The following is a 17760-nucleotide window of genomic DNA, read 5'->3' as shown; positions in this document are numbered from 1 at the left end:
TCCACCGTTTACACTCTCCGGTAAAGACAACGTCGATGTCAACGATGATGACGTGGAAGACGAGGACGTAGAGATCATCGAGTTTGCTACTAACCCGGTCTCGTAGTTACCAAACTGTCCTTGTTGCGTTATCGGAACACACCAGCCCAACGAACTCTCCGGCGAGTGATTCCGGTAAAGATTCTCAGTTGAGGACGGAGACGGCGAAGATGAAATCACTCTAAAGACCCTACCTTCGTCTTCTTCGAGTACTTCTTCCTCCTCTGCTTTAACAGTGGAGGACATCGTGACACGACGCTTCTTCTTGTCCGAGACTAGCTTCTTTGTTCGCTCTTTCTCGAGCATCATCCTCGGGAGGAGATCAGGATCTTCCACGACTTTGTACAAGAAGGCCATCATCTGCTCCGGTCTCCTCTCTGTCGCTTCGATCCTTTGGTTCATCTTTTGAATCTCAGCTTCTAGCTCTCTTTGCTCCTCTTTCAACCGTTCGATCTCCCTCACGATCTCGCCGTCCTCCAAATCTTGACCGTACATCCCACGCGCGTGTTTCCTACGTGCTATGTTCCTTAGTAAGTGCTTCTGCCCTCTCAAGAAATGTTCGTTCGCAAACTCCCACCTGTCCGGATCCACTTTCCTAAACCCCTAAAGAAAAAAAAGAAACAAATTAGTATAGGAAGAGAAATATTTTTCCTCTGTTTCGATTTTGTCGAGAAGATGTATGAGTTTAGGTCCAAAAGTTCTGAATTTTTAACCGTACCCGAAAAAGAAAGAAAGAAAGAAAGAGTAAAGATGAATTACATAGGTATTGAGTTGGCGAACGAAGCTGCTAAAATTGTTGTGTTTGAAGTAAGCAGGCAAGATCCGTTGAGAGAAGTCGAGAGGATCAACGACTATGAAGCTGTTATGAGCAGGTCCCCAAGTGATGAGCCAATCGGTCGAAGGATCGTTGACCATCTGATAAGTTTTCACTATGAAAGGTGCGATCACGTTGTTGGTGTTGGTGTTGGTGTTGGTGTTATTATTGTCGTCCTCCATATCTATATATTTTTTTCTCTCTCTCTCTTTCTCTCTCTCGTTTTTTTATCGCTTTATATGTTTGTTGTTCGTAAAGAAATTAAGGAGCAAGCTGGTGGGTTTATATAAACAAAAAAAAAATAGCATCTTAAATTGTGAAAAATAGTAAGTATAAGTGGTTGTGACAGTGAGACTGTATTGACGTGGCTTGCTATTTTTGATAACGTGGCGACTTCGTGTTTTCCTTTTACGGTGTCACGGGTGAACTAGTGGGACCTAATGCAGGTGTCCCCCCCAAAGCTTCAGGTCTTTTTTGCCCTTTTTGTTTTTGTTAATAGTATTATTTTCTTATGTGACAAGTTATTTTCTTATGTGACAAGTTAATACTATGAAATTGTTAATAGTTATGCATATCAAGCTGTGTTACGATTTTTATTCGATCGTTACTCATGAAAACTATATAGACTATAGTGTGATCTTTGTTTGTAGGAACCAGTTATTGAGATATAAGAAGAATACATAACAGCCCCACTCAGTTTGGTTTGTATAGTCTAAATAAAATTTTGTAAAGAATAAATTTAGGTGAAGCAAAGATAAATTTCTAAAATATCTTAGAAAGTGAAAAAAGAGAGAATATATNCGCTTCGATCCTTTGGTTCATCTTCTGAATCTCAGCTTCTAGCTCTCTTTGCTCCTCTTTCAACCGTTCGATCTCCCTCACGATCTCGCCGTCCTCCAAATCTTGACCGTACATCCCACGCGCGTGTTTCCTACGTGCTATGTTCCTTAGTAAGTGCTTCTGCCCTCTCAAGAAATGTTCGTTCGCAAACTCCCACCTGTCCGGATCCACTTTCCTAAACCCCTAAAGAAAAAAAAGAAACAAATTAGTATAGGAAGAGAAATATTTTTCCTCTGTTTCGATTTTGTCGAGAAGATGTATGAGTTTAGGTCCAAAAGTTCTGAATTTTTAACCGTACCCGAAAAAGAAAGAAAGAAAGAAAGAGTAAAGATGAATTACATAGGTATTGAGTTGGCGAACGAAGCTGCTAAAATTGTTGTGTTTGAAATAAGCAGGCAAGATCCGTTGAGAGAAGTCGAGAGGATCAACGACTATGAAGCTGTTATGAGCAGGTCCCCAAGTGATGAGCCAATCGGTCGAAGGATCGTTGACCATCTGATAAGTTTTCACTATGAAAGGTGCGATCACGTTGTTGGTGTTGGTGTTGGTGTTGGTGTTATTATTGTCGTCCTCCATATCTATATATTTTTTTCTCTCTCTCTCTTTCTCTCTCTCGTTTTTTTATCGCTTTATATGTTTGTTGTTCGTAAAGAAATTAAGGAGCAAGCTGGTGGGTTTATATAAACAAAAAAAAAATAGCATCTTAAATTGTGAAAAATAGTAAGTATAAGTGGTTGTGACAGTGAGACTGTATTGACGTGGCTTGCTATTTTTGATAACGTGGCGACTTCGTGTTTTCCTTTTACGGTGTCACGGGTGAACTAGTGGGACCTAATGCAGGTGTCCCCCCCAAAGCTTCAGGTCTTTTTTGCCCTTTTTGTTTTTGTTAATAGTATTATTTTCTTATGTGACAAGTTATTTTCTTATGTGACAAGTTAATACTATGAAATTGTTAATAGTTATGCATATCAAGCTGTGTTACGATTTTTATTCGATCGTTACTCATGAAAACTATATAGACTATAGTGTGATCTTTGTTTGTAGGAACCAGTTATTGAGATATAAGAAGAATACATAACAGCCCCACTCAGTTTGGTTTGTATAGTCTAAATAAAATTTTGTAAAGAATAAATTTAGGTGAAGCAAAGATAAATTTCTAAAATATCTTAGAAAGTGAAAAAAGAGAGAATATATATTTTTAATTAAATTCTATAATATTTGTTCTTTTTATAATTATATTTAAATACTTAGCGTAGGTATATATACAGATTTTAACTTAAAAATATCCTACTTGTCTAAAAAAAGTTCTGACCATATCTGTTAGATATATATTTATCATATGCCCTCGAATTTATCCTGAAATATCATCAAGACATTTTCTTTGTCGCATATCATTAAGACAATCTAATGACATTTTCTCTAGTCGTTATATATTGCAAACGACAGCACTAAATTCCAAGTAAACATGATGTTTATACATAGTTGAAAAAAAAACAAAACATGGTGGTCAAAGACACACTATTTTATCTGCAAAAGCTCACTATTTTATCTGCAAAAGCTCACTATTTTCGTATACATATCCATGGACTCTGGAATAAATTAGCCACGCAAGTGTCTTGCAAAGAGTTATCTAAGTATATAGGGGTATTATATAAATAAAAATTCCATAAGCATATACTATAAACAACTTCAGTCGACAAAAGATTGCTTGGTTAATAATCAAAACCCTTAGTTCCAATCAAAATCTCACGCATCAAAGGCAGTACTATTTTATTGTTTATTGTGCAAGCCACCACCGAGAAATCCAATAGCAAATCTTAAATATAAATCTTTCCTAATTATATACTGATTAATTAATCTAGAGTTAATTCAGGGGACGTGGGTCAAATGCTAACCACATATTACGTGTGTTATAATAATATATTTAGCTTGAATAAAACAGCAATTTATTGAATCAAAGTATGGTCCTTAATCCTCGAGAGGCTAAGAGACAATGACCTCCTCGTATAGGCGAGAGACAGTTTCTCCACTTTTCATTTTTTTTTAATTGTTGTCTCCTTTCTTTTTATGGGGTTAGCTATTTGTTTTGATCAATAAATATCCATCTGATCGCCAAATGGGGTTAGCTAATCCACAAGCTATAGCTTTTGTTTGTTTGATTAATAGTTTTATAGTACAATAATTTCGAAACCTAAGGGATCTTGAAATTTTTTCACAAGCGAAATGCTAGAATTTAGTAGAAAATTAGTAGTCAAGATTGATAGGTTAATTACCTCTCTATTACGACAATTGATTATAAATATTTTTTGAATAAATTCAAGATTGTCAACTAATTTATATCTTAATTATTATAGGTTCTTTGTCAACCTACAATTAACTTTTATGTTTCTAATTTGATTACTTATTAAATATTGAGAGGAGCAATTAAAAAGTAATCGGAGACATCTCTCCCCCACTTCGTAACTTTTGTTGTCCCTAACGAAATAATAAAGTAGAGCAAGATAGTGTATACTGTTTAACACTAAGACGGTGACGTGGTCTGGCTTTTGTAATAACGTGGCAAGTTCATGTTTTGCTAGTTTTACAAAAAAAAAAAGTTCATGTTTTGCTTTCATGCTACTGTCACGGGACAAATATGGAACCCATGCAGATGCAGGTGCCTCAAAAGCCTTAGGTCAATTGCTTTACTTAGGTGGCAAGTTTGGTCCCAGCCATTGTGCGAGATATTTTCAAGAGAGGACGATCGAGCGTGTGGGTGTGTGGGATACTGACATGGTCCGCACTGGCTAGTGACAAAGGAACGAGTAATGACTTGACACGTTGTGTAGAATCTTTTTAGCTGGCGATTCACACTCCACTACTCGAGTGTTTTTTTTCTCTCTTCTGGATTGTTTATTACTTACGTTGTTTAATTCAGGTATATACGAACATAATTTAAGTATAATCGCAGATAAAAAAATATTGATGTAGTACGGATAAGATAGTTTAGTAGTGAATTATATACATCCTTTCATACGTCATGGAGAAAAAGAGCACCCCAAAGAGAGTGCAAGATTATTATTTTTTAAAGAAATTTGTCAATTTATAAAAAAAAAATTGGCAAAAGTAACACACAAAAAAATTATATTTAACTTGGTAACCATTATAACCATCAAAAGGTTATATAAGATATATTTTGTGTATTATTGACAATTTTATATTTCTTACCATCACCCTTACACCATCATCACCATCCACCCCATCACTCCAACTACCGCTCCGGCCAGCCACCGCCCACAATCGCCCACCACTCCGACCACCGCTCCGGCCAGCCACCACCGTCCAACCATTTCCGGCCAACCACTTCCGGCCAGCCACCGTCGGCCAGCCATCGCCATCCAACCACCTCCGACCAACCACCTTCGGCCAACCATCTTTGGCCAACCACCTTCGGCCTACCACCTTCGGCCTACCACCGTCGGCCTACCACCGTCGGCCTACCACCATCGGCCAACTACCTCCGGCCACCATCTCTAACTACCACCTCCGGCCATCATCTCTGGCCACCGGTCTCCGGTCACTGCCACTGGCCACCAATTCCGACAAACAACCACCACTGCCTCCACAACCATTGATAATTTTCCACTGTCCTCATCCTAATCTTCTATTTTTTTAAATAGAGTGTTATTTACAACTATAGTTTTTTTGTTTTGGTTATTGGACTAATTCACCCTTTACACTATAAGAAATATGCCCATTGTTAGCACACGAAAAACACCATTATATCGTTTTGATATCGATTTCGTAAACGCTGTCTTTGCCGGTGCTATCTTAGAGGAGGCACATACAATAGTGCTTTTTACCTATGCTATTAATTGTCAATATATAATAGCGTCATAATATTGCTATAATAATATTATTAGTAGCGTCTTTTATTTACTATAATGGAGTTAATAGTAGCAGAATATTTATAATATGTTTTTATCTATTGTAGCTATGTATGTTTGCTATAATTTATTTTCTCATTGCAAAAAATTAACACTATAATTTAGTTTTACGTAGCTGTGATTTTTTGTTATGTTCTATAATCGATATTTATATATATAGATATATCCAATATTTATATTATATATATATATATATATACATATTATATAATTCTTTGCAAGAAATTAAATTTAGAAGAACTTTATTGTAGACTAAAAATACCATACATAAAATTCAAGTGTACAAGTCTGAAAACAACACTCATTGATCTAACCATTCAAGTACCAAGTCTCAACCAAACGTTCAAGCATGAAAAAAAAAGAAAGTTATAGTGCTCCTTACTCCAACAGCTTAGACGATGATTACTTTGTCCGTTGGCCATGCAATGGTGGTACCTATTGCATCTTCCATACACTCAATCTGAGAAGAAGACCTCCAAACAGCGGCATCATTGACCTTTACTACGTTTATCCATACACGAACTCCATCAGGGAACAAAGGAACAAAGTGAACTGTTATGTCAGGATTGTTTGAAGACCATCTTCCTTCAGCAACCACCCTTTTATTGCCAGTAACATCCATCAACATGCACTTCTTATTTTCGTTGACAACACCGTCTGTAGGACTTTTATGCTGCAATGTTTTCCCGAAAAGAAGTACTTAGTCACTGCTTTAAAACTATCAAAATTAACCATCACATATCTTTGTACAGAAATGATAGATGCTACCTGAAATTGTTGAGTAGGAGACTGTGAAAAGGATTGTGAATCCTTCTGAGGTTTCTTCAAAGGAGCTGTGGGTGTTCCTGCAGAATCTGGTTGAAAAGGAGACACTGAACGTGCTGGTGTTTCACTGTTTAGTCCGCATAACGTTACTTTGTGCGCAGGCCATGCTATAAAAGTCTTCAAACAGTCCTCAAGGATTGTCAGTTTAGAATTGGGCCTCCATAGAAATGTTTCAGGTTCATGCACAACATCTAGGAATATTTTAACAGCTTTTGGTCCAATAGGAACTCCATTAACCAATGCGTCCTTATCGCTGCTTTGCCACCGACCTTCTGCCACAAGTTCTTCATCATTTGTTCCCCAATGTAGTAGTCTGCAGTAGTTGATAGATTCTGGGCTTGGACTCTAATAAACATACACAGAGAAGAAGATGATTATGGCTATCTGAAATGTAAAATTAATGGTAAACATATGAAAGAAACTCAAACCGTACCTTAGGATCAATGTCTTCTTCTGGTATCGCGTCGTCTATAACAACAGTAAAATTATGAGGCCATGCAATCATTGATCCAACTGCTTCCCCAACAATATTCATCTTAACAAGTAAACATCATGCTATTACCAGGTTGCTGTGGCCCATGAATCAACAAGCTTAGCATGATGTTCTCCTTCTTCATACATAGGTCAAGAGCCATATTATAATTCACTAGCAAAACTGGCCAACAACTGTATCTGCTGTTCTAAATATTGAAAGGGTGAAATCCATCAGTCGAAAGTCCCAGACGGATGTTCCTTGGTTCAGCAGCAAACGCAGGGTATTTGGCATTCATCTGATCCCATGTAACAGAATCTACAGGGTGACGCAGTTTTCCATCACTACTCTTGTTTGAAAAATGCCATCGCAGGTCCTTGGCAAGTTGCTCAGACCTAAACATCCTCTTCAGTCGCGGTATAATTGGAGAGTACCGTAAAACTTTCTGGGGGACACCTTTCTTTATCTGACTAGTGTGCATGTTTACCTTCCATCTCGACGCCTTAGGACAATTGTCAAGCTTCTTCAACTTTTTCCTGAATAGACAACAACCATTAACACAAGCATGAATCTTCTGATAACCCATATCAAAAGACTTGAGAAACTTCTTCACTTCATACATTGAGGTATGTAGAACATTCTCCTCCGGTAACATGTCTGGCAAAGTCCTTAGAAGATCGTTGAAGCTTTTGTCTGACCAGCCATTTTCTATCTTGATTCTGTACAGTGAAACAATGGCTGATAATTTGCTATGATTTGCACACGTAGGGTATAAAGGAGTTTCAGCATCTGCTAGTTTTGCAAGGAACTCGTCCTCTTTCTTGTCATCGGCCTCACCCTCAGCATCATCCACTAATTGACCCTGACCAGCTAACTCTGCATCTAAGTATTCAACAGCTCTGTATAACTCTAAAACCTCTTCATTCCACTGACTTTGCTGTCTACTGAAACCACTTCTCCATGATGATACCACTCCCTCTGTATCTTGTAAGCCTCGTCCATTCCCTTACTTACTAGGTGATCTACTACTACACTGCCTAAATGTCGATCAACATTGTGACAGTCCGTACATGGTCNAACCATTCAAGTACCAAGTCTCAACCAAACGTTCAAGCATGAAAAAAAAAGAAAGTTATAGTGCTCCTTACTCCAACAGCTTAGACGATGATTACTTTGTCCGTTGGCCATGCAATGGTGGTACCTATTGCATCTTCCATACACTCAATCTGAGAAGAAGACCTCCAAACAGCGGCATCATTGACCTTTACTACGTTTATCCATACACGAACTCCATCAGGGAACAAAGGAACAAAGTGAACTGTTATGTCAGGATTGTTTGAAGACCATCTTCCTTCAGCAACCACCCTTTTATTGCCAGTAACATCCATCAACATGCACTTCTTATTTTCGTTGACAACACCGTCTGTAGGACTTTTATGCTGCAATGTTTTCCCGAAAAGAAGTACTTAGTCACTGCTTTAAAACTATCAAAATTAACCATCACATATCTTTGTACAGAAATGATAGATGTTACCTGAAATTGTTGAGTAGGAGACTGTGAAAAGGATTGTGAATCCTTCTGAGGTTTCTTCAAAGGAGCTGTGGGTGTTCCTGCAGAATCTGGTTGAAAAGGAGACACTGAACGTGCTGGTGTTTCACTGTTTAGTCCGCATAACGTTACTTTGTGCGCAGGCCATGCTATAAAAGTCTTCAAACAGTCCTCAAGGATTGTCAGTTTAGAATTGGGCCTCCATAGAAATGTTTCAGGTTCATGCACAACATCTAGGAATATTTTAACAGCTTTTGGTCCAATAGGAACTCCATTAACCAATGCGTCCTTATCGCTGCTTTGCCACCGACCTTCTGCCACAAGTTCTTCATCATTTGTTCCCCAATGTAGTAGTCTGCAGTAGTTGATAGATTCTGGGCTTGGACTCTAATAAACATACACAGAGAAGAAGATGATTATGGCTATCTGAAATGTAAAATTAATGGTAAACATATGAAAGAAACTCAAACCGTACCTTAGGATCAATGTCTTCTTCTGGTATCGCGTCGTCTATAACAACAGTAAAATTATGAGGCCATGCAATCATTGATCCAACTGCTTCCCCAACAATATTCATCTTAACAAGTAAACATCATGCTATTACCAGGTTGCTGTGGCCCATGAATCAACAAGCTTAGCATGATGTTCTCCTTCTTCATACATAGGTCAAGAGCCATATTATAATTCACTAGCAAAACTGGCCAACAACTGTATCTGCTGTTCTAAATATTGAAAGGGTGAAATCCATCAGTCGAAAGTCCCAGACGGATGTTCCTTGGTTCAGCAGCAAACGCAGGGTATTTGGCATTCATCTGATCCCATGTAACAGAATCTACAGGGTGACGCAGTTTTCCATCACTACTCTTGTTTGAAAAATGCCATCGCAGGTCCTTGGCAAGTTGCTCAGACCTAAACATCCTCTTCAGTCGCGGTATAATTGGAGAGTACCGTAAAACTTTCTGGGGGACACCTTTCTTTATCTGACTAGTGTGCATGTTTACCTTCCATCTCGACGCCTTAGGACAATTGTCAAGCTTCTTCAACTTTTTCCTGAATAGACAACAACCATTAACACAAGCATGAATCTTCTGATAACCCATATCAAAAGACTTGAGAAACTTCTTCACTTCATACATTGAGGTATGTAGAACATTCTCCTCCGGTAACATGTCTGGCAAAGTCCTTAGAAGATCGTTGAAGCTTTTGTCTGACCAGCCATTTTCTATCTTGATTCTGTACAGTGAAACAATGGCTGATAATTTGCTATGATTTGCACACGTAGGGTATAAAGGAGTTTCAGCATCTGCTAGTTTTGCAAGGAACTCGTCCTCTTTCTTGTCATCGGCCTCACCCTCAGCATCATCCACTAATTGACCCTGACCAGCTAACTCTGCATCTAAGTATTCAACAGCTCTGTATAACTCTAAAACCTCTTCATTCCACTGACTTTGCTGTCTACTGAAACCACTTCTCCATGATGATACCACTCCCTCTGTATCTTGTAAGCCTCGTCCATTCCCTTACTTACTAGGTGATCTACTACTACACTGCCTAAATGTCGATCAACATTGTGACAGTCCGTACATGGTCATATTACCAACTGATCAGATCCTCCTATAGCATCAGTAACCTCTTTAACAAAATTTAAAGCACCAATCTCATAAGCAGGATCAATCCTTCAGTGCATGCCATTGAAAACAAAACAAACTAAATCAGACATGCACAAATTAACCACTTACCATATAATTTATTTATGAAAAAAGTAATTACCTGCATAGATGAACCCATCTCTTCTCCACCATTTTATATGTTACCCTTATTGAGAACCGTCCATTCAGTAATTAAAACCAGCATGATTCATACAGAAACACAGTACATGTGCAATCCACAAAACAATTAAATTCACAATAAAGTTTTGTTTAACTAAACACAAAACTTATCAAGCTCTAAACCGCGAATACATAAAGAAATTACTGACAAGGACTAACCTATTGAAATTGGGTGAAATCCAGAAAAAAATTTCTCCAAACCGCGAGTACCAAAACCTCCAAATAGAGAACCCAAATTACTGACAAATCTCGATATAAGACAGATCTAAACTTCAAATCCCTAAATAAGATAGAACCCTAACCATGAAATCTCTAAATAAAACAGATCTAAACTTGAAATCAGAAGAATCCTAATTGAGAAAACACTGAATCGAAAAATCTAATGAAACAAACCGACTGAAATGCGAATCATCGGCGGAGAAGATTGTTAACAGAGGAGCTTTGTCGGCAGATAAGATCTCACTGACAAAGGAGCTTCGTCTTTGATGAAGATATGGACCGTCGTCGACTCGTCGGCGCCTCGGCAGAGAGCTCGATGAAATGAGAGATGAAGTGAGACTTGGTTTTATTTTTTCATTCTAAGTTTTAACTAAAATTTTATTAAGTCTCGCGGGTGGAGAGGGAAAAAGTCAGTTTTACTAAAATTTTACTAAGTCTTGGGCGAAAATACTGATTTTTGGTTCGCGCTTACATATTTTTATGTTTGGCGTTTTAAAAGCGCCATTAGACCTCCATTTTAAAAAGTTTATCAACGAGAACATTTGCGAAAACTGCGCTATATTATTCTACTATTAATGTCCATATTTCTTGTAGTGTTATAAAATCATATTTTTTTCTTTCAAATAAAAGCATTCTTCAAGTTGGTTATAGACTTATAATTCTATTTACTCAGCCTTGTTCATTTGATAGACATATCAAACACCAACAAACAACAACCAGTGACACGTTAAATGGTTCGTTTTGAAATCGCTGACATTGATCAGTATATTGGTTCGTTTGGCTGTTTTGTTATTGATTGTTTCTTTTTTGTCATCTGATTTTATATATATTGCATAAACAGCAAGACAACCTTACAAAGCAACAAGGAAACCTATGGACTCATATACAAAAAACAGCCCAATTAACCTACACTAAGTCATTTGAGTAAACATGACCTTTACAAAAGAATAAGCTCCCAGAGCCAAACAACACTTCCTTACTAACAAGTCAATTAGAAGAAACAACTCTCTCATTCTCAAAAATACCAGTTAACCAAGAAGGAAACCCCATCGCCACATAAGAGTTGAGGCGAAATTCATGAGTAACACTTTGACCAATGAGATGAGCTCTCTTTGTTGTCTCAATCTCCAAAACCACTTTCCATTCGAAAAAACCATCCAAAACGTTTTGTTATTTGTTTAGTTGTTATTGCTGATTTTTCATTTCAAACTTTTTAATGTATTTACTGCTATATGATTTTTAGATGAAAAATGTAAATTTTGTAAAATATATATCAATAGAACAATAATTATAATTAACAAAATATACAACAATAATATTGATTCAAACAAATAACTATTACATGTTTAATAACAAAAATAGTAATACAGTAACATATGTTTTCTACCAATCTCACCGGTGATGATTTCAAATAAGTTTTCCATAATTTCATCATTGATAACTCATATAGAAAATTTTCACTTTGAGCATGATATTCTTTAGTCTTCTGCCAACTTACAAAATCATAATCTTCTTGATGTGATTAACTTATGAAGTTGTGTAGTATCACTTTCTCCGTTGGAATTTCCACCCACTTAGACAAAACTATATGTAGAATGCGAATGGTTTAATATTCATTATTTTGCTTTATATATTCTAATTTTCTTTTACTCATTGATTGCAAACTCGATTATTTCATGTTAAACGACGTTCGAGTGTTTTTGGTGGTTTTCTCCATATAATATGATCAAGATGGTATATTAGACTCTACGATATGCATACCACTATATCATGTCTTTGTGGGATATTTAGAGTCAACAAAAACTAATTTTGATTTTATGGATGAGAAAAAAACTTTTATATTGTGTTTTCTACATAATACTCCTACATATGCATTTATAACATCATATCAAAGTTACATATGACAAAAACACTCATCATATGTTTCCTTTGTTACCTTAGATTCTTCATTTTTACTAGGAGAGTAAACAGATTATGGGTTATAGATAGTGTTGTAATATAGCTTTTAAGAAATGGTCCATCATCATTCCTAACAACTAATTTATTTTTGTCAAACTATCATTCTCATGGTATTATTGCAAACTTGAGAACAATTAAAACTTTATCAAGTTTCCTAATAATCTGATACGTCAACTATAAAAGAATCAATTGATGCACTATGAGAATATGTCCTTCAAAAAAATCCATTAAGAATAATTGATACAGTAACTACACTAGAACTGTCATCACTCTCCAACATTCATTCCAATAACTCATTCTTACGCACAAAAATTGTATTTGGTGGAAAACATGTTTCCAAATTAGGAAGTAGCGGTTGAATGTGACCATTTCCTCATAAACAATTTATTTTGTTCATTTGTATTTATTCGTTTTTTTTTTGTGTTATATGTTTTTGGAGCAGGTAGACAAAAATAAATGTTTGATCAATACTACATACTTAACTTTTTTATCATATAAAATTGTGCAAGTGATTAGATGGTCCAAGACAAGACAACATCACTTCAAAATTTCAATATTTGGTGAAACTGAGATTATCAAATATGTTAAAGAGGTTATTACTTTAAAAACAATCTTTAGAAAAAAAACTCTATTCACAGCCCAAAAATTGAGATTGTTTTAAGGTTTTAGAAGACTATTTATATTCACAGTTCTCATATTTCGTTCTCTAGAACTGTATGTAGACATAGCTAAACAATGTGTCTAGATATGTATACATGAGAGGAGAATTTAATCTAACTTCATTGGTTCGAAATTGTTATGAATCATTTATCATTTAATTTTCACTCTTTTTTTTTGATTATTTTGGTGTAGTTTTCATCCAGTTATAAATTACATACATGGTAATCAAAAAATATACCTTGTATATTAACTGATCAGCGATGGAGAGAGAAAATAGGCAAAAAAAAAAAAAAAGACGGCGAAATGGGATCTGAAGCTGTTGTGCGCGGCGAACTGGAAGAAGATCAGGAGAAAAAGGGTTTCTTTGGATTTCTTAATCAACATTTGGATCTCTGAATCTGAAGCTGATCATGTCCTAAGAAGATCTGTCGTCTTTTCTATGTTGCAAGATCAATGTTTTCATTAAAATGAAAAATAAATGTTGAAAAAAAAAATATTAATAGAGAAAATATTAATATAGAGAAAAATGAGAAGGAAAAAATAAAAGTAAAAAAGTAAATGTTATAATTGAAAGGATGTTGTAAAACACGGATGGTGGATTACCATAACCGGTCCATACTCGTTCCGTATTCGGTCTATGTACGTCCAAGACAATAAAGTCCATCGGCCACCTCCTTTAGTCTAGGTTGGTTTAGATTTCCTAATGTACTTGGGCTTTGCCCTTCACTATATATATGTAATGTTCTATTGAATCATAAATAATAAAACAAGAGAAAACCTCCTTCGAGTTTCTCTAGTTTACAACACGTTATCAGCACGAGTTTTCCCTAAACTCCAACTGAGAAAAACCCTAAAACCCTAAGCCACCGCCGCACACAAAATCCCTTGCTCGTCCATACTCGACGATCGGTTCCTGTCCTCAATCCGTCCGAGTCCGTTCGTGTTCGGCGATCAGTTCTTGTCCGGGGCCGAGGTTCGTGATCAAGTTAAAGGTAAAACCGAGGTCTTTAGCTCCCGGTTCAAATCCATTCAACCTCCAAACGGTAGAAGAAATGGCCGAGGACAAAAACATACTTGTGGTGGATAGTGGATCCAACCACACAATTTTGATGTGTAAGCTAATAATAAACTCTAAAGGGCACACTCTAAAAGAGAGAAGAGTTATTCCTAAAAATCGCACGTGTGTAGCATGTGCTCAAGGAAAACTCATTGTGAGGCCATCACCAGTAAAAGTCACTAAAGAGACTTTAAATTTTCTGGAAAGGATACAAGGAGATATATGTGGACCAATACACCCACCATGTGGGACGTTTAGATACTTTATGGTTCTAATCGACGTATCGACCAGATGGTCGCATGTTTGTCTATTGCCAACTAGAAACCTTGCGTTTGCTAGATTGCTGGCCCAGATTATACGGCTAAGAGCCCATTTTCCAGATTTTCCACTTAAGACTATACGTCTAGATAATGCTGGTGAATTTACATCCCAAGCGTTTAATGAATATTGTATGTCCATGGGGGTGAGTGTGGAACATCCTGTGACACATGTCCATACACAAAATGGATGAGCTGAATCCTTCATTAAACGGATCCAATTGATTGTTCGACCATTACTAATGAGGTCGCAGCTTCATGTGTCGGCTTGGGGATACGCAATATTACATGCAGCAGAGCTTATATGTATCAGGCCATCTAGTGAACATAAATATTCACCATCCCAACTATTAACGGGTCATGAGCCAGACATATCCCATCTCAAAACATTCGGGTGTGCCGTTTATGTACCGATTGCTCCACCACAAAGAACTAAGATGGGACCTCAAAGGAGGATGGGAATATATATTGGATATGATTCTCTCACCATTATTAAGTATCTTGAGACAACTACGGGTGATTTATTTAAGGCCAGATACGCGGACTGTCAGTTTGATGAAACCGACTTTCCCAAATTAGGTGGAGAGACAAGCAAGCTGGTCAAAGAAATTTCATAGAATCAAACATCCTTAAATTGGCAAAATCCTCGGACTCTAGCCTGTGATGCAGAGGTCCTAAAGATAATACATTTGCAATCAATTGCCAGATTCCTTTGCTGACCCTACGAGAGTATTAAAATCGTACATACCAGCTTGTAATGTACCAGTACGTATTGATGTTCGAAAGGAACACAATAATCAAGTTGCTACAACGTCTAAGACCCGTTTGAAACGTGGTAGACCAATAGGTTCCAAAGATAAGAACCCTCAAAATCTAAGAAAGGTGCAAATGAAACCGAGGTTAAAGAGATAACGGACATGGCCGCGGCAAATCCTAAGGTACCAAATGAGGTTTGGGACGCTGAACCTCAAGGTCCTGATGGTATTGATAATAATGAGATCTCAATCAATTATATCATGTCTGGAATACAACGGAACATAAAAGATGTCGACATTGATGAAATATTTGCATACAAGGTAGCACTTGAAATAAATGAGGATCATGAACCATCGTCCATTTTAGAGTGCACTCAAAGACCAGAATGGTTAAAATGGAAAGAAGCTATCAACTTGGAATTAAGTTCATTAAAGAAAAGGAATGTGTTTGGTCCGATCTTAAGGACACCATCCGATATAAAGCCAGTAGGACATAAATGGGTCTTTGTAAGGAAGAGAAATGAGAATAATGAAATCGTGTAATATAAAGTACGGCTTGTAGCACAAGGATTCTCTCAAAAGACCCGGAATAGATTATGAGGAGACATACTCCCCTGTGATGGATGCAACGACTTTTAGATTTCTAATAAGTCTGGCTATAAAAGAAAAACTGGATTTGCGGTTAATGGATGTTGTAACCGCATACTTATATGGTCCACTGGATAATGAGATATATATGAGATTACCAGAGGGTATTGAGCTCAAAGATAAGAGCGGTTCTCGAGAATAATACTGCATAAGGCTAAACAAATCACTTTATGGACTGAAACAAAGTGGGCGTATGTGGTACAATAGACTAAGTGAGTACCTAGCCAAAGAGGGCTATAAGAATGATCCTATCAGTCCATGTATATTTATAAAGAAGTTTGCAAACAAAGGATTTGTCATAATAGCAGTATATGTGGATGATTTGAATATCCTAGGAACCTCTGGAGAAATCGCCCAAACAGTCGGATATCTAAAGAAAGAATTCGAGATGAAAGACCTAGGCAAGACAAAATTCTGTTTGGGATTGCAGCTTGAGTATATAAATGATGGAATCATTATTCCATCAAATGGCATATACAGAAAAGGTACTCAAGAGATTTAATATGGACCAAGCTCACCCATTGCCTAGCCCAATGGTTGTGAGGAGCCTTGATTTGGATAAAGATCCATTTGGTCCAAAGAAGGCCGATGAATAAATTCTCGGACCAAAAGTGCAATACCTCAGTGCAATAGGAGCGTTAATGTTCTTGGCTAGCAACACTAGACCAGACATATGTTTTGCCGTGAACCTCCTAGCAAGATTTAGCTCTTGTCCAACCCAAAGGCACTGGAACGATATTAAACATGTGTTGCGTTACCTACAAGGAATGCTTGATTTGGGTTTATATTATACTAACTATAACAAAGAAGGTTTAGTTGGTTTTGCTGATGCAGGTTATCTATCGGATCCGCACAATGCTAGGTCTCAAACCGGCTATGTCTTTACACACGGTGGTAAAGCTATTTCGTGGCGTTCTATGAAGTAAACCATTGCAGCTACTTCTTCTAATCATGACGAAATCTTAGCAATGCATGAAGCCAGCCATGAGTGTGTATGGTTGAGGTTGATGACTCAACATATCAGGACAGATTGTGGCATGGCCGACGATAAGGAAGCTACGGTTATCTACGAAGATAATACGGCCTGCATCGCACAGCTTAAGGAAGGATACATCAAGGGAGATCGGACAAAGCATATTGTGCCCAAGTTCTTCTTCACACATGAACTACAAAAGGCCGGAGAAGTTCAAGTGGTACAAGTTGAGTCTAGCGAAAATTCAGCCGATCTCTTCACCAAATCTTTACCGACATCAACATTCAAGAAGCTCACACACCAGATTGGAATGCGGAGACTTAAGGACTTCTAGGGATGCTTGGAACAGGGGGAGTAATGTGTGATGTACTCTTTTTCCTTCACCATGGTTTTGTCCCAATGGGTTTTCCTGGTAAGGTTTTAATGAGGCAGCACCCCCAAGCGCATTACAGAGATCCTACTTAGCATTTGCACGGTTATGTCATCCAAGGGGGAGTGTTATAAAACACGGATGGTGGATTACCATAACCGGCCCATACTCGGTCCGTACTCGGCCCATGTACGTCCAAGACAATAAGGCCCATCGGCCACCTCCTTTAGTCTAGGTCGGTTTAGACTTCCTAATGTACTTGGGCTTTACCCTTCACTATATATATGTAATGTTCTATTGAATCATAAATAATAAGATAAGAGAAAACCTCCTTTGAGTTTCTCTAGTTTACAACAAATGAGAGTTAAAATTGAGTTTAGTTAGATTAGGGGATAATATGTAATTTTACATGGTCAAAAAGTAGGTGGATACTTTATTAAAGTTGAATAAGTTGGATGTATATACTATTTTCTGATAATGTTGGGCCAATTAGTTTTGGGCCCATAAA

At 37.3% G+C, this 17760-nt stretch overlaps 2 protein-coding genes across 3 annotated transcripts in view; both read right to left on the bottom strand.

Moving 5' to 3' along the window:
• Positions 1 to 1332, bottom strand: part of LOC104789585 (heat stress transcription factor C-1-like) — a 2506-nt gene extending 1174 nt beyond the window's left edge. Inside the window, exons 1-2 of one of the 2 annotated variants that reach the window (XM_010515257.2) lie at positions 799 to 1332; positions 6 to 642 (exon numbers count right to left, since the gene is read on the bottom strand). In XM_010515257.2, coding sequence (XP_010513559.1) covers positions 6 to 642; positions 799 to 1035 — 874 coding nt within the window. In that variant the 5' untranslated portion in view covers positions 1036 to 1332. The remainder of the gene's footprint in view (positions 1 to 5; positions 643 to 798) is intronic. The other variant, XM_010515265.2, reaches the window with a different exon arrangement.
• Positions 1616 to 2576, bottom strand: LOC109126363 (heat stress transcription factor C-1-like). The gene is made up of 2 exons (XM_019229880.1): positions 2033 to 2576; positions 1616 to 1876 (listed from the first exon to the last, which is right to left on the bottom strand). The coding sequence occupies exons 1-2, from the start codon at positions 2267 to 2269 to the stop codon at positions 1616 to 1618; spliced, it is 498 nt and encodes a 165-aa protein (XP_019085425.1). The 5' UTR covers positions 2270 to 2576.

This window comes from Camelina sativa, chromosome 1 (genome assembly GCF_000633955.1).
Source record: "Camelina sativa cultivar DH55 chromosome 1, Cs, whole genome shotgun sequence".
In the NCBI taxonomy this organism is placed as follows: Eukaryota; Viridiplantae; Streptophyta; class Magnoliopsida; order Brassicales; family Brassicaceae; genus Camelina; species Camelina sativa.
This window is presented reverse-complemented; position numbering and strand designations above follow the sequence as displayed.